This window comes from Equus quagga, chromosome 5, assembly GCF_021613505.1.
Source record: "Equus quagga isolate Etosha38 chromosome 5, UCLA_HA_Equagga_1.0, whole genome shotgun sequence".
NCBI lineage: Eukaryota > Metazoa > Chordata > Mammalia > Perissodactyla > Equidae > Equus > Equus quagga.
In genome coordinates this window covers 48,339,778-48,361,356 of record NC_060271.1, presented here as the reverse complement: position 1 = coordinate 48,361,356, position 21,579 = coordinate 48,339,778, and the positions used below count along the sequence as shown (strand labels likewise).

Here is a 21,579-nt window from a genome sequence, read left to right as displayed (position 1 = left end):
CCCCACCTCCTCCCTCCCTGGTGAAGAGACCATGTCCTGCCCTGGGGCTCACCTCTCCTCCACACTGGCCCCTTGCTGCAGCAGCTGCGTAGCCAGGCCCACAGGACCCCTCCACACGGCCTGCAGCAGGCGCCCCCCGGCCTGTAGGACACTGGGCCCCTCTGTCTCAGCTCCCAGGGCCTCCTCCAAGCCCAGCTCCATCCACCGCAGTTCCTCTGTCAGGTCCTGCTCCCCCAGCTCAGAGCTCCCAGGGTCCATCTTGGAAGAATAGGAATCCTGCATGGATGCTGGAGGCCTCTGGCCAGCCCTGGCCCATGTGTCCCCAGGCCAATATGGACTCCTCATCTCCCAGGGGACCATGCCACCACTTAGCCTTCTGAGGGGCTTGACTCCAGTCACCCCCAGAAGGAGTCTGCCCAGAGGCTCTGTCCTCTGGCTGGGGGTCCTCTCCATACCGGTCTTGGCTCAGCCACAGCCCAGTGGCCCTCTCATGACACTCCTTCTGAAGGCTGGAGCTGCAGCAGTGTGGGGGGTGGGGAGGCAGAGCTGCCACCTGGGCCAGGCTGCGGGCCACTTCCCCACCCTGTTTAACTTAAGGGGAGGCACTGCCTGCCAGCAGCCCCTGCCCCAGCACTCCTCCTCCCGTGCCAACTGCCGGGGACCTGGCTTGGCCTCCCGCCCAGAGACAAAGGCCAGGCAGGCAGGAACATGCCCATGAACGGCAGTTCCTCCAAGGAGCACAGTCTTTGATGTGCCACAACTTGCCCCTGGGCAGACACCCACGTGACTCCTGAGGTGTCCCTCCCTCAGTCCTGCCCCTCACCCCTACTCCTGTCCCTGATGGCTAAGACCACCCCGGAGCTGGAGCCTGGCCTCTCTCCTGATTCCAGGCTGGGGAGGTGGGCATGGTGAGGTGGGTCCCTTCCCTTCCACGCAGATGGTGCAGGAGGACAGAGTATTCACCACGGACACCAGGCAGGTGACCTGCATCGGAGGGGGCATAGGAAATCCCTCGAGAGTAGGTTGAGGCAAGTCGGCAGAGGCTATGAAGGGGCGGACCCCGGGGCAGCAGAAATGTTCAACTGCAAAGGGAGGGTTTTTACGAGAGAAACTGCATCTGGAGGTGGAAAAGTGATGCCGCCAGAGGGGCCTGAGCAAGGTCTCCAGTATGGGCCTCCTTGATTCTGGGACCCCGGGGCAGGGTGAGCCTGTGGGGGACTGGCCTTGAGGACGCCTTCCCATCCCCCAATCCCTGGGTAAGGCCACCTGTCCAGAGACGAGATGAAGAAGGAGGTGCGGCCAGCTCCTGCAGTCTCCCCACTGCAGTTGCCTCTTGTGACTGTCCACCAGGAGGCAGCAGAGTTTTGGGGTGGTCACTCCCACCCCAGCCCTCCTCCAGCCCCGCAGGTTCCCGGGGATGAGGTATCCTGAGGGCCTTGCCCTGCCCGCTCCCCCCAGAGAGAGGCAGCAGAGCCTTGGCCCCTCCTCCACCTCCCTAAGAGAGCAGCCCTTCCAGGTGCCAGGCCCCAAGGGTGGGTCTCCAGGCAAGGGGCTGAGGGTCTCCATCCCACCCTCACACCACATGGACCCTCCCCCATGAGCCTCAGTCACTCTGTTCAGATGTCACCTCCCCAGAGGGATGCTCGAGCCTGACTCCCAAGCTGAAGCAACCTTGTCCGAGACCATTTTATTTCTTCTTAGCACTTACCACTCCGCGAAAGTACCTGTCTATTTTATTTTAAATGTCTGCCTCCCTCTTCTAGAATGAAAGCTCCACAAGGCACATCACACAGGCTGGCAGATTCAGTGGCTAAAGAAGCAATGTGCTCTGGGTGGATTCCGTTTACTGCTTAAGTAGCCAGCAAAAGCAAGATGAGCAGAGATGTCAGCTCCCTGCATCTCTTGTTCCACAGGATGGCACTGAGATGAACAGAACCAGATGACAGGTGGCCCTGCGGGGCGTGGGCACCCTGTTGCTGAGGAACCACTTCTGTGCTACGGCTGCACCCTGGGGGCGTGGTGGAACGTCCCACACCTCGTCAGAGCCATGGGAGCCTCATGACAGCCTCCTGGAAGGCAGGAGGCAGTGAGAGCCAGCTGTGTGGCCTGTCTTCCTATGTTCTTCCATAGCCTAAGGCATGGCAGCTTGCTCATGTGGCCTCTGTGGATTCGTGCCAGGCTGGCAGCGCGCCCGCGAGAGCCATCCCCTACAGGGCAGTGGCCTCTGCTGGCCTGACTCACCACTGAACCCAAGGGGTCTAGAGATGTGCCTGGCACACAGTGGGAGCTCAGTGAGTGTTTGTCGAATGAGCAAATGAATGAATGAGGGATCTGAGGACAGGGTGGGCTTAGAAAGGAGATACAGTAGGGATCCTCTCCATCTGAACTGTGTCTATCCAAACATTATCATTTGCAACATTTTCTACTCCAAATTCACTATCTGAATAAGTAAACAGCTACTGTAAGATGTTGGCCTGCGTGTGCCAGTGAAGACAGTTAAATTGTGTGTGCGCAGGGCAGCAGGGCTTGGCACGCACCGCAGGGGAGCCTCAGCCGTTGTCCTGACAGGGCCTGTGCATGATTGCTGTCATCTTCCCCTTCCAACGTGTGTGAAGGGAGGTAGCGAGCTTGAGAGGCTAGGAGGATATCAGGAGAAGGTTGGGAGGGCGAAGCGAAGGGTGGGAACTGGTTCCCATTGGCTGCCTGCCGCACGGCCTCCTTCGTTCAGCTTGCAGATAACCAACTCAGTGTAAGCGTCAGCTGGTTACGTAAGTGGTGTTTGAAATGCCGTATGTCATGCAGGAAAACCCTAGTTGTTAGGAGGATTTTAGAAATATTTGGGGAAATTAGTTGGGGTTTTTAGAGGGGCTGGGAATGCTTCCCCTGACTTGAAATAACACAATACATCTTCCCACTGTTTTCAGGCTGGATTGGATTCTGAAACAAAGGATGCCAGGAATCGTACCTGCTGTTATTGAGTGCCTACTGTGTGCTGGGTCCTGCATCAAGTGTTTCACATGCATGCCCACGTGCCCTTTCAGCCCTACAGTGTAGGCAGCCAGTATCTTCCCTTTTTTCCTGAGGCTGAGAGGGGGCAGGGCTGGAAACGAGGGGACCAGCAGGGGCCGGGGCTGGGAAGTGGAGTGGGTGGTGACCTCTACGTGGCAGCTAGTGATGGGGCAGTTGTCAGAGTCCAGACCTATGAAATGAAGTTGTCGCGTGTGGGATCTAGAAGCGGGAAGAGGGCGGGACCAGGAGAGAGGAGGGCTCTAATGCCGGGCCATATGGACAGCTGTGCAGGCCCTGACCAGGGCACTCAGGAACTGGCTGGAGAGGCCGGCCAGGGTGGGAGCTGTAGTCGCCTGGCACAGAGGTCCAGCCTGGCAGTGGGGGAAACTGAAGCAGGAGTGTGGCTCTGGAGACTGATGGTCGGGACTGGACCTACCTGGGCCAGGGTCCTGCCCTCCAACTAGGTCTACTATCCGGTTGCTGGGGTCTGCGTAGGGGGTCTGACCTGGGGACCTAGGGTTGACCCTTGGGGGCTTCAGGCCTGCCATCTAACCACCACTGTGAGCCTACCAGGCCCTCTGGCCAGGAGAACATGAGTAAGCAGGAGAGGGAGGCAGAGGAGGATGAGGGAGGGGGTGCTTCAGACACGACACCCATGCTGCCCCAAAGGCTTCCTGACCACCAGGCCTCAGCCCTGATGTGCCCAAGGTGGGCAGGCCTGGCCATCTGCAGCCTCAGGCCCCTGCTGCTGTGTGGCCGGGTGCTGGCCGGGCTGCTGTTCCACCTGCTGCTGCCCACGACCGTGTTCTTGCTGGTGCTGCTCCCGGCAGTGGCTGTCGTCTACCTGGGATTCCTGTGCCACTCAAGGGTGAGCTGAGCCCTCCGTGGGTGGAGGTGGGGGACTAGCTGGGGTTTCTGGGGAGTGGGGGTCCTGTAGAAGTTCAGGGTCCTGGGGCTGAAAGTGAAGCTTCCCCCTTCCAGCATGGCCCCTTTGTCCCCAGAGACACGTGTGCCCTCCCTGGAGAGCCCTTCTGCCAAGCCCCCCCACATGGCCGCAGCAAAAGAAGGGCTTTTGTTTGTCACCCGAGGGGACAGCTCCTCCCTCCCCTGAGGCCTCCCAGCCTTGTACCAGGGGCCACCAGGGCCTGGACGGCTGGGTTGGGTAGGGAGAGGAGGGGTGTACCAGGAAGAGAAGATGAAGATATTGTCAAAACTTCACCAGTCCACAGCCCTTTCCCACCCCTCACCGCCCCCCCCCCCCGCCCCAGACAGCCCCTTGCAGATTCCTGCTGCCTTGGGCTGGGTTTCCCCCTGTGGAATGGGCTACGGCTTGGTCTGGGGCAGGGAGGATGTAGGCAGACAGGACCCCTTGTCCCTTTCTGTAGGCATAAGGCAGGGGAGAGGGACTGAACACAGGGCGGCAGAAGAGAAGGTGGCACCAGCTAGTGACAGCCACGGGCAGGGGCTCGAGGTCAGATGCCAGCATAGGGAAGGGCATGGGAGAGCAGAGTAGGGACGAAAGCGGGGGGGGGGAAGGGGGGGGGGGGGGGGGGGGGGGCAGGCGGCAATTCTCTGAGCTTCCCTTCAAGGGACTCCCTACTAGTGTCATTTACTGCCTGCGTCCCCCATCTCCTGTTCTCTACTCAGAAACTGGCCCACAGCCAGCCCCAGACACCTCACACTCTCAGCCCTCAGGCCGGGCCAAGCCCTGCCTGACCACCGGCCTGGCCCGGGTCCACCAGGCCCCGCCCCGCAATTGAGGCCCCACCCCACTCCACTTGCTCATAGGCCCCATCCTTGGCCCCGCCCCGAGGCCTCTCCCTGCCCACCTGCTTCCTATTATACACCCCGCCCCATAGTTGAGACCCGGGTCCACCTTCTCCCAGGCCCCGCCCCGGTCCACCAGCTAACAGGCTCCGCCCCGGAATTGAGGCTCCGCCCCCAGGTCCACCTGCCCCGCCCCCGCCCCCCCACCCCACGCTCACACACACCTCGGCCCGGCCCCGCCCCGCCTGACCGCGCCCGGTCCCCAGGTCCACCCGGCACCCCGCCCCGCGTGCCGCGCGCTGCTCTCGGACCGCGGCTCGGCGGCGCTCATCGTGCTGGGCTTCCTCTCGCTGCCTCCGCTGCTCGTGCTCGCCTCGGCCGCCCGCGCCCGCCTGGCCCGGCGCCTCCGCCTGCTGCTGCCGCCCCCTCCTTGGAACCCCGGACCCAGCCACCACCCAGGGTCCGGCAACGGGGGGCGGGCAGGACGCCCCACCGACGGGGAGGAGCAGCTCTGCGCCTGGATGTGACCCCTAGAGGCCTCTCCAAAGGACCCCGAGACCTCTGGATCCTGGGAGGCCCTAGCTCCCCTGTGACCCCCATAAGATGACCCCAGGCTGGCGAGCTCGGGGTCTGTGTCGGGATCCCGGCCCAGAAATCGCGTGCCTGCGGCGCGGCTCGATGTGCAGTGCTCCGAGCAGCCGCGAGATGGCACCGGACTCCCCCGCGCGGCGTCGGCCCTTCCCCACCCCCAGGACCCGCGCTGCGGGGAGGCTGCGGAGCCCGGGGGACGGGGAGATGGCTGTCAGAGCAGGGCGCGTGGCCAGGCTCAGAGAAAGCCGGCCTTCCTGGCTTCTGCTCCCAGCCTGAGAGCAGGTTAGAGTTCATCCTGCGACCGGTCAGGGCTCACCCTGAGAGCAGGTTAGAGTTCATCCTGCGACCGGTCAGAGCTCAGCCTGAGAGCAGGTTAGAGTTCATCCTGCGACCGGTCAGGGCTCAGCCTGAGAGCAGGTTAGAGTTCATCCTGCGACCGGTCAGGGCTCAGCTTGTGACGGGGTTAGCATTCAGATAGGCGCCGGAGTAAGGGCGCCGTCTGTTCTCTCCGGGTAATTTCAAGATCGTCTCTGTCTCTCGAGTTCTGTGGTTTTAAGCATGTTTGTAGCTGTGTGTGTGTTCTTATTTACCCGCTTGGTATACCCTGTGTTCTCTGTTTCCTCGGACTCATGTCTCTCATCACATCTGGAGAGTTCTCAGCCATTATCTCTTCAATTCCGTCTCATTCATTCTACTTGTTCTCTCTTGGGGACTCCTATGAAATGAAAGCTTTAGCTGTTTTCTCTACCTCCCGCATCAGTTCGTCTCTCTCTTGTGCTTTCCATCTCCTGTGTCTCTGTGCTGGGTTCTGGGCCATTTCTTCATCTCCCTTTTCCAGTTCACCAAATCATTGGCTGTGTCTAATCTGCTGATTAACTCTTCCATTTAACGTAATTATTATCATATCTAAAAGTTATACTTGCTTCTTAAGTCTGATCATTTTTGATGCTCTCTTGGTGCATGCTCATTTTTTGGATTCCAGCTTCAATTTCTTGAACATTTCAATATATTTGAAAATATAGTTATTTTATATCCTATACCTAACAATTCCAGTTCCTTAGTCTTTGGGGGTCTAAGTCTGTTTTGTGTTGTTTCTGGTGATTCTCACTAATCACATATGGTTTCTTTGAACGTTTGCTCCTTTTTAATTGTCACCTGTTACCTGTGAACATTCTGAGGGTGCATCCCTGCAGGGGCCCTCCTGTGTGAGGAAGGGGTCCTGGTGTCGTAAGTGCCTGCGCAAAGGGCCCACGCTTGTTTCCTGGACTGCAGTGTGGCCAGTATGGCTCTCTATCCCCGTGTCCAGGGAATTCAGGAATTCTCTGCTTTCCCATGTTTCCCTCATCATCCTGGGTGTCTGCTCACTATTCTTCAATTTTTTACTTATTTATTTATTTTTAATGCTTAATTTTGGGGGGACCTTGGAGATATTTACTTCCTTGTAATCCCAGCAGTGTATTAAAAATGTCCATATGTTGGGGCCAGCCCTGTGGCACAGTGGTTAAGTTCCCTGCGCTCCGCTTCGGCAGCCTACGTCCATGGGTTTAGCTCCGAGGCACAGACTTACACCATTCATTAGCCATGTTATGGCAACAACCTGCATATAAAGTGGAGGAAGATTGGCATGTATATTAGCTCAGGGCTGATCTTCCTCAAGCAAAAAGAGGATGATTGACAACAGACGTTAACTCAGGGCTAATTTTCCTCACCAAAAAAAAAACAAAAAACAAGTGTGTGTTTGCTGTAATTCGTGCAGAATCTAGTGATAGCTGAAAGGCTTTTCAAAGCATCCTGCACACCATATTCCCAGCATGGCTCTGCCTGTGACTGGCAGGGTCAGGGCTCAGACATGCCCAAAGGTTATGGCTCAGGGTTCAGGGCATGACCAGACTCAGGGCTCACTCCATGGCCTTGAACAGAGCCCGGTGTGTGGCTGGCTCGGGCCCAGCAGGAGTTCTCGGTGGTTTCCAGTCGTCTGCCCTGTCAGACAGGAGTCTGGCTGGCTGCCTCGTGCCCAAGAAGAGCTTCCCCCTGTTCAAGGCCGCCTTCCTTCCCCTTCTGCCCGGGGCTGGGCAGGCTCTGGCCAGGCGTTAAGGATGAGGACTCTCGTGAGGATTCGCCTGGCCCCGGAGTCATCAAAACAACAGCTGGGCCTGGTGGGGGTGGGGAGGCCGTGGTGGGAGCTCAGCTGCCCCAGCCAGTGGTTCCTAAGGTATGTCCCAGCTTCCCAGGCTGGCGCTGACGCCCTGCATGGCCTCCAGCTGACCCTAGGGGCGACCTGCCTCCACCCCAGCTCTGCCCCACCCGCTCGCAGGAGGAACACCTGCCAGGGGGCAGGGGCTGTGGGAGGTTCACAGAAGGGGCCTAGTGGTCTGCCCTTAGGGGGCCAGCTGTCAGAGAAGTCAGGAACATCAGGGCGAGGTGCTGAGCAACTGAGGGGCCAGACAGAGACCTCCCACCTTGGGCAGGAAGGCTCTCTCCCCAGGTGCCCCTGCCCCATGGGAGCATACCCGGCCATGGGGCCTCCAGGGTGCGTGTGCGTGCATGTGTGCATCCCGTCTCCTTCCCCTCACGCCCTGGGTGAGGGTGAGTCCTGACCCCACAGCTGTGGACACTGGGCTCTGCAAGGGTTCCTGGCCTGCCCAAGGCCATTTATTCATTCACAAGTGTTTTCTGAGAGCTCAGGTGACCGCAGGCACACCTTCAGACAGCAGTGAGCAGCTAGGAGGTGTCCAGGGAATTTAGCCAGTTCCTTCCCCCAGCCTGTCCCCTAGGTGTGAGCCCTGTCCCCACCCGGGTATGTGGGCTGGGCAAGGGGTGCTGCACAGGGACTGAGCTGCCGTGGGTGCGCTGGGTAGCAACAGGCAGAGCCCAGTGCTGGCTCTGAGAGCTAAGTCTCTTTCCACTGCCCCCTGTGTCCCACCCCTCCTGCTGGGGAGCCCACCCACCAAGGTGTTGACACAGGTCTGTCTCTCCCTGCTCACTCCTTCCCCATCCAAGCCCACCTGGACCCTGCGTGGGGCAGGGGCAGGTGCATGGGTCATGTCCCGGATACAGAGGTTCTGGCAGAGGGAACCAAAGCTAAGGCTCCCACCTAGGGAGGGGCACCTGTTCAGAGTCCTGCACAGGCTGAAAACCCAGGAGTGATCTGGACACCTGCATTCCTCTCTGCCTCCCACCCCCTGCCTCCCATTAGGTTGTACCTCTGACGGCGAGGCCTGGCCTCAGCCCCCACCCTGCCCCTGCACATGCCACCAGTCCTTACCTCCCCTGAGAAGTCCCTACAGCCTGCCCTCATCCTTTCTGCCCCCCAGACCTCCTTACTGTCCTCACACACACTGGCCTGCCCCCACCCCGCCGTCTTGGCACTTCCTGCAGCTCCTGACCACCTGGTCTGACATGGCCCCACCCTCCATGGGGAAAATAAGTAGATAAGCAACTTTGCAAGCCACTGCCCATCCCCCTTCCAGCCTGGCTGTGCTGGGAGGACAGGGCTCTGCCTGGTGCCTGGGTGTCCCCAGTGCAGAATCTGGCCTGTGGCTGGGCCCAGCACAGAGATGATGGACAAACGCAGACAGGATGGCACCCCATGCCCAGGCTGCCCACCCCACCAGCTGCCTTCCCTGCCACCCTGGCTGTTGCCAGCAGGGGGACTGCGTAGGATCAGCTCTGGGGCCACGGCGGGCAGGCCTGGGCTCCTGGGGCGTGAGATGACGGGACCTCTAGATCCCCAGGACCAGTCCTCAGGCCCTAGTGTGTCCCTGACCACAAACAGGCAGGTCGAGTCTAGAAGAATGTGTGGGTGGGGCAGCTGGGTGGATGGTGGAAGGGGCCTCTGGGCCCTGCTGCTCTTGGCTGCCCCCTCCCTCTGCCCCACTTCTTGTTGTTGGGGTGTGGTCAGAGGGCCTCAGCTCACCCAACAACCTAGCCCCAGGCCCATGGGAGCCACCACTCTTCCTGTTTCTGTGTGCCCGCCGCGTGTGCATGGGTGTATGTGTGAAAAACAGCAGCACACAGCACCCTGAAGGGTGGGGGTGGGGCCCAGGCTGCTCTGCCCCTCAGGCCAAGAGTGCCCTTGCTGGGGTCACGGGTGGGGTCAGAGGCTCGGGGAGTTGCCCTTTTCCCTGGGGTCAGCATGACCACAGCGAGCTGGGGACAAAAGGCCCTTCATCTCTGCAGAGGCCTGGACTGTGCGGAGGAGGGAGCGCCCTGCAGACCGGGTGGGGCAGGGGCGGCGCCCATGGAGCAGTGTGCCTGGGGTTCTGGGAACCCCCTCCACCTGCCTGTGGACTGACGGGCAGGGTGGGCCAGCTCCAGGAAGTGATGCTTAGGGACTACTGGACTGGGCCAAGGCTGCGGAGACAGAACCACCTCAGCACGCAGGCAGCTCCTTCCTCTTGGTCTCCAGGACGCCAGGACCAGGCAGGGCTGGGCTGGGGGAGGGACAGCCTGGGGCCAGGGCCCACTGTGTCCTGGCCGCTCGGTCCTTCCCTGGCCACTTGGCCCCCTGGCCTGTCTTCCTTCAGAGAGGTTTCCGGAGCGTTATATTTGTGCTTCCTTAGCGTCTGCCTCAAGTCCAGCCCTGGCGTGACCACTGCACCTCTGGCTGACCCCATGTTCCTCCCAGACCCTTCATCTGCCCAGTCTCCCCTCAGGGGGTCCAGGACACAGCAATAAGACTTCCCATGATGTTGACAGTGGGGGCAGTGTGGCTGGCTAGGCCACAGGGCAGAGCAGGGGGCCAGGAGAGCAGAGCTGGGGGCGGGGGGCATGGGAGTCCCCCAGGGGTCAGGCAAGAGCTCAGCATGAGCAGCAGGAGTGACTCTGGGCAGAGCTGATCAGGAACTCTGGGCCAGGGCAGGTGGCCAAGCTCACCCAAGGCTGGGTAGAGGCCCTGGCTGACCACTCCTGAGGCTGGGCCTCCCGTGATTTCTCCCACTGATGGAGAGGCTAGAGAGAGGAGAGTGGCTGCTTCCTCGAGGGCCTGAGTCACAGCCAAGAAGACCTGCTCAGTTTTTCCAGAAGGGACGGAAACTTCCCTGTCAGCCCAGCAGTGTAGGCTGAGGTGTGACTGTGGGCCTGCCTGCCGGGCAGAACTGGGGGACCAGCAGGGGAGCTGCTGTCTTGCCACAGGGCGGATCCACCATGCCCAGCTCCCTGCCCAGGGCAGGTGGGTGCCCAGGGAGATGGAGGATGAACCAAGAAATGTTTGCCCGTGTCTACCTGGGCGTGCCTCTCCTAGGGCTCCCTGGGTCACCTCCCGCTGGACCCCGGGGCCTCCTGCAGCTGCTGCCGCCTCCCCCATGGCCTCTTCTCACAGTCCCCATCCCCACAGCAGCCCTGGTCAGCCTTGTGTGCTGGGGGGGGCTGGGGGCCAGGTGAGACCCCTCTGGCGGCACACCCTGGACTTTGCGGGCCCAACCCATTGCTCCCCCCACGGGGCCCAGGCGGAAGCACCAGGCATTTTCTGGTCCCAGCCGAGGCCCGAGGTCTGTGGAGCTGAGCCAGCATCGCCACTGCCAAGATTCCCTGCGAGGGGGTGGGGGCGGCGGGACACAGTTCCTGCTTGTTCCTGCCCCAGCTCCTCAGGCTCCGCTGAGCCGCTTCCTTTTTTAGGCAAAGTCGGAGCTCCAGCCTGCGGCTCTCACCTTCCAGAAAGGGAGGAAGGAAAGCCATTGAGTCCCATCCGTCTCTGAGCATCCTCCTGAGGAGGGGGGAGGGAGAGGACATCCTGGCAGAGATGCCTTGCCGCCTCGCCCTGGGGACCTGTGCCCCTCAGCTATGCAGAGAAGAGTGGCTGGGAGAGGACAGTGGTCACCCCAAAGGAAGGAGTCTTAGGAGTGAGGTCCAGGAGAGCCCCCAGGAGAGTGAGGGCTCTCCTGGACCTCAGCTCCTGTCCAGGGGATACTACCCCACCTCACCTAAGGGCAGGGAATCTGCCCTGGGGGACTGAGTGCCCTTTGGGATGCCCCCTGTAGCCAGCCATCTCTGGTCTGGCCTCATCAGGATCCCAGGATGCAAGGCTCCTGGCTCACCAGGGGCCCCTCCAGAGGGTGTTCCCTCCAGAGGGTGTCCCCAGTGGGCTGCTGGGGGTCTATCCTTGGTCCCGTGTTGGACCTCAGCCCTGGTCCTGGGCCCCTCACTGGGCGGGGTGTATATGAGCAGCAATAGGCCCAGCATGGTCACACTGGACAGGGCCTGAACCAGCCATCCCCTCCTCCTATGGCTCTTCCTCCAAGAAGCCAAGTGGGAGGGGGCTTTTTGTCCCCCAAGAAGCTCCCCCTCAAGTGTCTCAGGCTTCTGTTCCCTCCCAATGCCCTTCGTCCTAAGTTCGGCCCTTCCAATCCCTGTTGGTCAGTCCTTGGGGGCACATGTCCCAGACCCTAGACACCTACCCCTCCCTCAGCCCTGTGGCTGAGCCAAGCCCAGGGCCGGAGCCTTGCGGAGGAGGCTGTTCTTGGTGTCACCCCCACCAAGGTCCTCTGGAGCCTGGCTTCAGGGACTCCCAGCACTGCGGAGCCACGGGCAGTGGGCCTGGGGATGACCCAGCTTGGTGGCTCCCTGCTCCCCGCTGGCTGGGGGCAGGGGGCAGGGCGGACCCTACGACCCCACAGCCCCACAGCTAGCCAGGGAGCATACAGCGCGTGTGTGCGTGCACGCCAGCGCGTCGCTGCGCGTCTGGGTCCCTCCGTGTGCGCGCCTCCCCGGAGGCTGTGCGTCTCGGCACGCGGGGCGAGCGCGCCGGGGCGGGGCCTCGCGGGGGCGGGCCCTTTGGGGGCGGAGCCTCCGGGGGCGGGGCCCGGGCCGGCCGCGCGGCGGCGCGCCCTGCAGCCCCGGAGCGAGCGAGCGGCGAGCGCAGGCCGAGCGCGCCCGTCCCGTCGCGCGCGATGCTGCCCTGGACGGCGCTCAGCCTGGCCCTGAGCCTGAGGCTGGCGCTGGCGCGGAGCGGCGCGGAGCGTGGTGAGTGCGGCGGGGCCAGGCGGGGCTCCGGCTCCCGCGCCCCCTCCACCCCCGCCGCCTGCGCGGGCCGTCGCTCCCCTCCCGCGGCCACGGAGCGGGGCGGGGCGGCCGGCGGTGCACCCCACCCACCTGCGGCGGGCGGACCCAGGTGCCCCAGGCGGCTCCACCGAGCGCCGGGGCGTGGAGGCCGCCGTTTGCCCCCACCCCGGCATCTGTGGGGGATCGTGGGCCCTGGCCCAGGACGGGGAAGTGTCCGTCGGGGGTCTGTCCCTGCCTCAGGTTCCCTCTCCTGGGAATGACCCTTAGTAGAAGGATGGTAACAAGGTTGGAGTCCCCCCACCGGATTAGAGGAAACTGAGGCCGTAAGGCCCAACCAGAACCGAGACACCCCAGCCCGCGTCTGCCCATAGCCCAGTGGTGGAGGGGCCCATATGCCCCCCAGGGTGCCAGGAGGAAGGGGAGGCCCAGTAGGGGCTGCTGCAGCAGATCACCTGCCTCCGGGGTCCAGATGGAGCAGAGGATGGGGGCCAGGGGAGGGGTGACGTCATCTGTAAGTGGGGTCACGACTCCAGCCAGGCCATCTGGGCTGTGGGAGGGGCTGTGATCACTGCTGTGTCTTCCCTGTCCCTCCACCTCTGCCCCCAGTCTTCCCAGCTGCTTTGCACCCCGCCCCCCCTCCCCCAGTTGCCTCACCTGAGGCTGAGCTGTGTGGCTGAAGTCCCCCCTGGGGGCTGCTTCTCTGGATGTCGAGCCTGAGCGAGCAGCCCCGGTGGCCCAGGTCTGTCAAACCACCACTCTTGGGGGCTGGGCCAAGACCATTGGTGTCTGCGGAGGAAAGGGAGGGTGTGGGGGTTTGGAGGGGTCAGCTCTCCTTTATAAATGAGACATGAGCCCAGAGAGCGCCCCAGGTACATGGCGAGGGTGCAGAGCTGGAACCCTCTCCCCCACCCTGGGGTGCCCCTCCCAGGGCCTTTGGGTTGGGACCCAGCGGGCTTTCAGGGCCTACGTGGATGAGGGCAAGCGCCAGCTCAGGGAAAGCTCGGGCCCTGGGGGTTCTGCCCTGGGTGTGGGCTGTCTGGAGGCCACCACCTGAGGCTGAACCCTTCCCCTTTCCCCCAGGCCCCCCAGCATCTGCCCCCCAGGGGGACCTGCTGTTTCTGTTGGACAGCTCGGCCAGTGTGTCTCACTATGAGTTTTCCCGAGTTCGGGAGTTTTTGGGGCAGCTGGCAGCCCCACTGCCCCTGGGCCCTGAGGCCCTGCGTGCCAGCCTGGTGCATGTGGGCAGCTGGCCGCACACCGAGTTCCCCTTCAACCAGCACAGCTCAGGCGCGGCTGTCCAGGATGCCATCCGTGCTGCAACCCAGCGCATGGGCGACACCAACACTGGCCTGGCACTGGCATACGCCAAGGAGCAGCTATTTGCCGAAGAGGCCGGTGCCCGGCCCGGGGTGCCCAAGGTGCTGGTGTGGGTAACAGACGGCGGCTCCAGCGACCCCATGGGGCCCCCCATGCAGGAGCTGAAGGACCTGGGTGTTACCATCTTCATTGTCAGCACTGGCCGTGGCAACCTCCTGGAGCTGTCAGCCGCTGCCTCGGCCCCCGCTGAGAAGCACCTGCACTTTGTTGATGTGGACGACCTGCACATCATTGCCCAGGAGCTGAGGGGCTCCATTCTTGGTAGGTGGGAGGAAGCAGGGCCTGGGGGGAACCTAGGAGGAGAGCTGGGGTGACTTCAGGAAGGACTCATTGCCTGGAACAGGGGTCAGGGCTGCGGGACTGCGGTGCTCCCCAGGGATCAGTGGGGAGGTTACGCACACACAGCTTCTCCTTGCATTCTCCAGGGACACATTCCAACCGTGCGCCCCACTACCTGGGCTGTGGTGGACAGAGGGGCTGGCCTGAGTAAACATCCCAGGTGGAGTTCTCTGCTGATGGGCCCAGACCAGAGCTGGAGGCCCACGGAGCGGGGAGCCTGGTCTGGGCTGAGGGACTCAAGGGCTGCCCTGGTGGGATGTTGCTAAGTGTAGAGGAAGAGCAAGGAGGTTCCAAGCCTGAGGACTCTGCAGATGGGCAGCACTCGCTCCTGGACCTGTGCTGGGCCACCACACCTGGAGAGGGGAGAGGGTAGGAAGGGCTGAGATTTCCTGACAGAGAACTCGGGCCCCACTGCTCGGGGGTGAGGATAGCCACAGAAGAGTTTGAGTGGGTTTGTGCTGCAGGCGGTTGTAGGGATTGCTGGAGAGGCGGCCGGACAAGGGAGGGACTAGTAGCTCGCCACTGGCTTTCTTCTGGACCTCCTCATCCCCCTAAACCAAACCCCGCAGGGGGAGGGACTGGAGATGATGGGCCTGGTCACTGGCTCAGCCTGCTGTGGCCACTGAAAAATGCCACTAACCCCAGGGTTCTTCCCCAGTCTCCGCCTGTGGGTTAATCATTCACCCGAAACTGGGAGGTGTTGGATGGTGGGTGGGAGGGGGTAGAGGATCCTTCTGAAGATTTCCCCCAGGGACCTGGTCCCTGGTGGTCCCTGGGTCAATCACTGTGGCTGAGCTTGGAGGGGATAGCAGGAGAAAAGGCAAGCAGCTGGAAGAGAATGACCCAGGCTGCTGGGCAGTGAGGCAGTAGGATGGGGGCTCCTGGGGTTGAGGGTGGGGTGTAAGTGTGGGGCATGGGCAGGAGAGTGAGTGCCAGGCTGCAGCTGGGGCACTAGGCACTAACGGAGGAAGCACCAGGATCCCAGACATTTATCAGCCTGACATTTATCAGCCGTGTGGTACTTGGTGTCACAGGCTCAGGAGTAACACATGTTTGGGGCTCCCTCTGGAGTGCCCCCCACCACACTCTCCTGGGGACCTGAGGCACGCAGCATCCTGCTGAACCCCAAGTCTAGCTGCTCCTGGAGTTGTCACAACTCCACCACCCTTCAGGGCGTCCTGAGTGGCCTCCCATTTCCTGGCTGCACCATTGGCCTCCCTTTGCCTTGACTGTCCAGAGCTGACCTGAACCCAGATCCTGTGCTGGCCATTCAGGCTGGGCAGGGGGCTAGTTCTCTGTTCTCAGACACCATCTTGGGCCCTGCCACCTTTGAGGGGTCATTGTTCAGGCCACTGGACTGGCTAGGTGGTGGCTACTATAGTTCCTCACTGGTTTGGGTTTGGGGTGTGGGCAGACAGGGAAGCTCCTGATGGGGCCTGTGTTGGGGCCTGCACTTGAGTCTCGTCCTCCCCTCCCCTCCAATCACCAGTTTGCATATCATTAGCATCTGCTCGGGGCATGTAGAGGCTGGCCTGCCTGCCCAGCTCCTAGACCCTGCATCTCCCTGGCCAAGTGGCCCTTACCCCTGCCTCCGACCCCAGGGTCTTCCCTGAGTCAATGGTCAGGGCCCCAGGCCTGGGCACAAGGAGGCGACCTCCGTTCCCTGACCACCTGCACCCCCCGCAGATGCCATGCAGCCGCAGCACCTCCACGCCTCTGAGGTCACGTCCAGCGGCTTCCGCCTGGCCTGGCCGCCCCTGCTGACCGCTGACTCGGGCTACTATGTGTTGGAGCTGGCGCCCAGCGCCAAGCCGGTGACTGCGCGCCGCCAGCAGCTGCCTGGGAACACCACCGGCTGGGCCTGGACTGGCCTCGACCCCGACACGGACTACGACGTGGCGCTGGTGCCCGAGTCCAACGTGCGCCTCGTGAGGCCGCAGCACCTGCGGGTGCGCACACTGCCGGGTGAGGCGGGGTCGGGGCGCATGTGGGGCGCGGGGCAGGGGCGCGGGGCTGGGTCGGGCGTGCGGGGCGGAGGCGCGGGGCTGGGCCCCCAGCTCACGGGCGCTTCCCCCGCAGAGGAGGCCGGGCCGGAGCGCATCGTCATCTCGCACGCCCGGCCGCGCAGCCTGCGGGTGAGCTGGGCCCCGGCGCTGGGCCCGGCCGCCGCGCTCGGCTACCACGTGCAGTTTGGGCCGCTGCGGGGCGGCGCGGCGCAGCGCGTGGAGGTGCCCGCGGGACGCAACAGCACCACGCTGCAGGGCCTGGCGCCCGGCACCGCCTACCTGGTGACCGTGACGGCGGCCTTCCGCTCCGGCCGCGAGAGGGCGCTGTCGGCCAAGGCCTGCACGCCCGACGGCGAGCGCAGCCGCGCCCCGCGCCCCCCGCCGCCGGGATCCGGGGGCCGCGAGCCGTGAGCCGGCCGCCCCCGCCCACCCGAGGGCCCCCTTCTCCCGAGCCCGCTGCCGAAACCCAGGTCTTGCCCGGGGGGTGGGGGTGCTGGCCGAGCCTGACGCCCTAGTCCTCCTCCGCGGCCGGAGGGCTCCCTGCTCGGGCGTCTGCCATCCAGGCGGGCCTCGCCTAACTCCCGGCCGGACCCTCCGCTGCAGCCCTGGCAGCAGCGCGTGCCGTCTCGACCCCTCCCCTGCCTGGCCCAGAGCTGGGCACTCGGTGGTATCTTTTGGGCAGGATTCAGTGGGAGATGGACAGGAAGTCTAGGGGGCGGGTTGAGAACATAAGCCCCAGGACTGGCCCTGGGCCCAGGAGCGGAGAAAGGCCCTTATGTGAAAGGCCAGTCGCTCTGGTGGCAACGGCTGGCATTGGTTCGAGGGAGCGTGGTCCGGCTGGACGCTGAGTCCCCATGGCCACTTAAGTCGTGGATGCCGATAGAAGGTGGATGAGGAAGGGGAGGAGCTGGCTCTGGCCAGGTCCCTAAGGCTTCCTGGAGGGGAGAGGATTTGGGAAAGGGCAGGGAGGAGTGCTGGGAGGTTGATGGTGTGGTCAGTGGCTGAGTGGGTGGAAAGGCAGTCTTCCTGCCCAGGACTCTGATGGGGCCAGCTACAGCCACCTGGGATGCAGATGACACCTTTGGGAGGAACGGGACCAGAGCCTGGCATTCAGGACCCTGGAGACAGGAGAGCTCCTTGCCCCTGCTGGGCCCTAAGGCCAGCACTGGCAGAGAGACTTGCCTGCTTCTGGGGTGGGGGGAGGGCAACAAACAAGGTTCTCCTGGGTGAGTTCACCCCAGCGATTCTCTGCAGCATCTTCTGATCCCACCTTCTGTCACTACTGACTATCCTGGGGCCACCAGACAAGTCCCAAGGGCATGCAGCACTGCTGCCCCTCAGCCCCACCAGGCACGTCCACCTCTGCCTGCACCAGCTCAGTGCTCACTTTGCCCCCTCCCCACTAACATCCCAGACTTTACAATACAGTAAATCAGATGTAAGCTGAGCCCTGCAGTCTCCTTAGAGTGCTTTACTCCTTGTTGAAACACACTAGCCTGTGAAAGGTCTCTGGTGGAGGACCGATGGTGCCCTGGCTGGTGCCGGGGAAGCAGAGGGGGAGCCGTCCTCCCGCCACCAGGATGCACACCACCATGCCTCCTGTGGCCCCCTGTGCACCTCCTCAAGGACCCAGGCCGGTTTCTGTGGACCAGGACTCTGGTTTGGACCGCAGTTACTGGAACGCTTGGACAGCTCGCCTGGCTCTGCAGGGCTGCCCCCAGCACAGCCTTGCGCCCAGGGTGCCCTCTGCTGGCAAGACCCCCTCAACTGCAGCTTGACTCTCCACTGGCCCGGCTAGTGGGAAACAGAGCCCCTACTCCAGGCAACTGCAGGGAGAGAGGTGCTCTTGGGGCCCCTGACACATTCTCAGTCTGCTCGGGCTTGGCAGGCGTGTGTGCCACGTGTGTGCAGGGGCAGCCTTCGAGCCAGCTGGCCTGCTGCCGTTTCCCAAGAGGCTGACTCTGAGCATCGTCAGGGCCCTGCCCAGGGGCCCAAGGCCAGCACCCCCACTAGCTCAGCGTGCTGGGCGTTTTGGGGGTCAGCTGTGCCTAAGCCCAGGGTTTGCCTATGTGACAATGGCAAAGAGACAAACTCACCCTGCCTGTGTGAGCAGAGTGGGAATGGGGGCCAGGGCCTCAGGGACAGATGGCAGGGTGTGGCCAGGCCAAATTCGGTGGGGGGGGCCACAGCTGAGTGAGTGTTGGGTTTCTCCTCCATCCCCCCTCCCCCGACCCCCTCAAGTCAAGCCCAGGAAAGCCTGAGTGGGACTGTGGCCTGTGTGGCCACTGCATGTTTCTCTTTACACCTGACCAGTGGTCAGCAGGCAGCTGACTTCAGCCTGGGACTTGGGCCTGATCTGCCCCCAAGGGGCAGAATGCCCCTAAGCAGGGCTGTGTCCCCCACCCCAGTTCCCTGGGTGCTCAGTGGTCCAAGCCCATTAGCCACTCGGATGGGTCCCCTGCCGACACTGAGCCCCAGGCCAGGCTTGTGGAGCACCATGCAGGTAGTGGGAGAAAAAGCACGAGAGTGCTGGTGGGTCCTTTCCTGACAGCGCAGCCACACACTCTAGACAAGCTTAGTGGTGAGCTCCTTCCCCCGAAACACGCCCTCAATCCCTGGAGAGGGCAGAGCAGCTGGAAGGCACACGCCCCCAGCCCCTGGAGAAGGCTCTGGCTTTACTTCATCTCTGCTGGATGCTGAGGCCCACTGAGAGGAGCCCCCACACCCATCTCCAGCCAAGGAAACCCTCTCCTGGAAGCCCTTATCGCCGAAGCCCTGCCCCTGGCATCGTCCCAGGCAATTTTTAAAGGTCCTTGAGTCTGCGCTCCATCTGGGAACATTCTCCGGGAAACAATTTTGTCCTGGTCCCCCCTGCACACTCCACCTCCCCTGACCTGCAGGCCCTGACTCCTCGGTGTACTCTGGGTCTGGGGCCGAGGCTGAGGCCTGCCAGGACTGACATGCCACTTCACAAGGCAACCAAGAACTTCCCGACACATACCTGGAAATCAGAAAGGGCTGTGCTGTGGTTGCTCGTGGTCGAGGCAAGAAAAGCAAGAGGTTGTGATCTGCGGGGCAGGCAGGCAGACGTCCACATGGCAGGACAGGGTGGGACCGGGAAGAGCCTGGCCACCATGGGGGGACCCCAGGAGGAGGGGACTCCAAGGGGAGGCTCCTGTGCAGCACGGGGGTGAGGGTGGCCGCCCACTTGGCAGCTCTCACATCCGCTGGCTCTCACACCCCGCGAGGGAAGGGCTGCTGCTGCCATCCCTCATTGACGGGGAGAACTCTGAGGCTTTCGCCAAGGCTGCGCCTCACTTGGTCCTGCATGGGGCTCACCTGACAGAGGGGGAGCCGCGAGGGCCAGGTTCCGGCTTTCCAGCTCCGCCAGCTCTCGGATGAAAGCTGTCTGTGAGAAGGTGGGAGGCTGGCAGGGTATGGCGTCAAGGTCTCCAGGAAGTGGGGCATCCACCAGTGGGTAGTGCAGCCAGTTGGTGACTCGAGCACGAGCTGTTTCCATGGTGACGGTAATAAACGTCAAGTCCAGAAGCACAACCCCACGTGGGGACACGTGAGTCCTCATGGCCTCCTGCTGGGGAGAGGGGACGGTTTAGGAAAATCGAAGCTCAAGTGTGACAGCTGTATGTTTGCCCCTTTTTTCTGGGATGAAAAATTTTCTTCCAACATCCATTAAAACAACAATAAGAAATGCCAGTGGAAGTGCTGTCTCCCCTTAGAGGTGACAGTGGTAAGATGGGGGCACAAGGGAGACCCTGCCCCTTGGGTGGGAGGTGGACCCAGCCCCAGCAACAGAGAGGAGGCGGTGGAGGGTGCTCCTGGCTGCCAGCCCTGGGCAGGGGGCTCTCGAGCCGTCTGCCATTCTCAGGAAGGTGGAGGGCTGAGGTCTCCTGGGTGGGGTTTGGGGCATCCCTTATTCACTGACACATTTCTCACTAGGAATTAAAACACTTGCAACTAACTGCCCACGTTTCAGAAATGTGGGTGAACACATCCATGACAAATTACATCATCTTATCCATAGATGTTGAAAACTTTGCGGGAAGAAGAACCCTGTCCCCAGCAGGTGTGGGGAGAGGCACAGGGAGGGAGAGCAGTGGGTGGCCAGCGGCCTGCCTGAGGTCCTGACCACAGCATCCGCAGGAGTGGAGGCCAGGACCCACCCGGCTCTGGTGTCACACGTGGGTGCACAGCACTGTCCAGGGGAAGAGGTGAGAGCCATGAGCTTCTCAACTCACCACACAGCTGGAGCCCTGGCCAGCTCCTGCTCCCACTGCCTCTTCTACTACAGGGCCAGCCCCTGCTGGACACCAAGGCGCGCCAGGCAGGACTGGGTTGCACCTCCTTGCAGGGCCACTCCCACAGGCACCCACTTACAGCCCCTCGCAGAGAATGCCAGGGCTCCCTCAGTGGCCATGGGGTTTGAGCGACCGTTGCTTCTGAGGTCTGTCCAGATTGCAGCTGATGCTGCTTTTCTCTCGGGAAGGCGGAGGCCCTGGCTCAGCTCTGCCAAGGGCAGGACTGCATCTCCTGTCATCAGTGGGGGTGGGCAGGCGGCTGAGTGCCTGTGCTAAGAGCCCCCCACCCTGCGTGCCCCTAGGAGTGCACAGCTCTTTGGGGTTAACTTCTTGGTCTCTGGGGACAGCCTGGCTGTGCTGACTTTCTGCTGGGTAGATCTGCAGGTCCAACTGGGGGCGGGGGGGGGGGGGGCTCTGTGGGTCAGAGGACAGTGGAGTGGGGCATCCGAGTACACAACTGCTTACCTAACGCAAAGACCACGTGGGAAGACAAAGCTGGAGGGGCAGCAAGCTTTGGGCTGGGTCCTGTCACTCTCCAGTCCTGGGCCCAAGGCAGCATGTGTCCTAGGGCTCAGCGTTGCTACCCCTCAGACCTCTCCTTAACCTCCAGGGCCATGGGGAGGAGCTGCAGGGCCCTATGGAGAACTGGGAGCCCTGCTTTGGTGGGCAGGGTGGGGACCAGCATCCTGGGGCCCCAGGCCTGGGAGGGCCGGGCCAGGGCCTGCCCAGTGGGGGTAGGCGTGGGGTGCATGAGGGCTGGGGCGACTGCAAGGAAGATGGAACCCAGCAGGTCCTTTTGGAAGCTGGAGAGAAAGAACAGGAACGGGAGGGGCCCAGCCGGCTGAGGGAGAGGGACCAGCCCCTCATTCCTGAAGCCCTTGCTGTCTTAGGAGAGCGAGACCAAAGAGTGATACAGGGGGCAGCAGCGGCCTCAGGCCCATCACGTGAGGGACTCCGAGTTTTAAGTGGACAGGCTTCTGCACAGGCATCATCCATGGGAGACACCAGGCAGGTGGCCTAGACAGCTGCTGCAGCCCTGGTGCCAGGAAGCCCTGGGGCTGGGCCTCGGGGGCCAGATGGAAGGATACAGCTCTGGTGTGCTGCGCAGCTCCTAGAGGTCTGGCCAGATGCGGGCACTCAGAAACCATATCTGCTGCCCAGGCTCTGAGGGCAGA

At 62.5% G+C, this 21,579-nt stretch overlaps 3 protein-coding genes across 5 annotated transcripts in view; 2 read left to right on the top strand and 1 right to left on the bottom strand.

Moving 5' to 3' along the window:
• The window catches only part of ANKRD65 (ankyrin repeat domain 65), a 3,841-nt gene extending 3,233 nt beyond the window's left edge, over nucleotides 1-608 (bottom strand). The window contains exons 1-2 of one of the 2 annotated variants that reach the window (XM_046662785.1): nucleotides 456-608; nucleotides 53-258 (exon numbers count right to left, since the gene is read on the bottom strand). In XM_046662785.1, coding sequence (XP_046518741.1) covers nucleotides 53-258 — 206 coding nt within the window. In that variant the 5' untranslated portion in view covers nucleotides 456-608. Of the gene's footprint in view, nucleotides 1-52; nucleotides 425-455 lie in introns of those variants that run through there. The other variant, XM_046662784.1, reaches the window with a different exon arrangement.
• A 1,334-nt stretch (nucleotides 609-1,942) lies between these two features.
• Nucleotides 1,943-5,504, top strand: TMEM88B (transmembrane protein 88B). Of its 2 annotated transcripts, XM_046663187.1 has the most exons (3): nucleotides 1,943-2,291; nucleotides 2,925-3,877; nucleotides 5,043-5,504. In XM_046663187.1, exons 2-3 carry the CDS (start codon nucleotides 3,602-3,604, stop codon nucleotides 5,301-5,303), a joined length of 537 nt encoding a protein of 178 aa, XP_046519143.1. In that variant the 5' UTR covers nucleotides 1,943-2,291; nucleotides 2,925-3,601; the 3' UTR covers nucleotides 5,304-5,504. The 2 variants fall into 2 exon arrangements, with proteins under 2 accessions (XP_046519143.1, XP_046519144.1); XM_046663188.1 differs by lacking the exon at nucleotides 1,943-2,291 and having other exon boundaries at nucleotides 2,798-3,877.
• A 6,646-nt stretch (nucleotides 5,505-12,150) lies between these two features.
• VWA1 (von Willebrand factor A domain containing 1) lies at nucleotides 12,151-17,535 on the top strand. Its single transcript, XM_046663453.1, has 4 exons — nucleotides 12,151-12,327; nucleotides 13,447-14,004; nucleotides 15,769-16,047; nucleotides 16,162-17,535. The coding sequence occupies exons 1-4, from the start codon at nucleotides 12,255-12,257 to the stop codon at nucleotides 16,497-16,499; spliced, it is 1,248 nt and encodes a 415-aa protein (XP_046519409.1). The 5' UTR covers nucleotides 12,151-12,254; the 3' UTR covers nucleotides 16,500-17,535.
• Nucleotides 17,536-21,579: the final 4,044 nt, after the last annotated feature.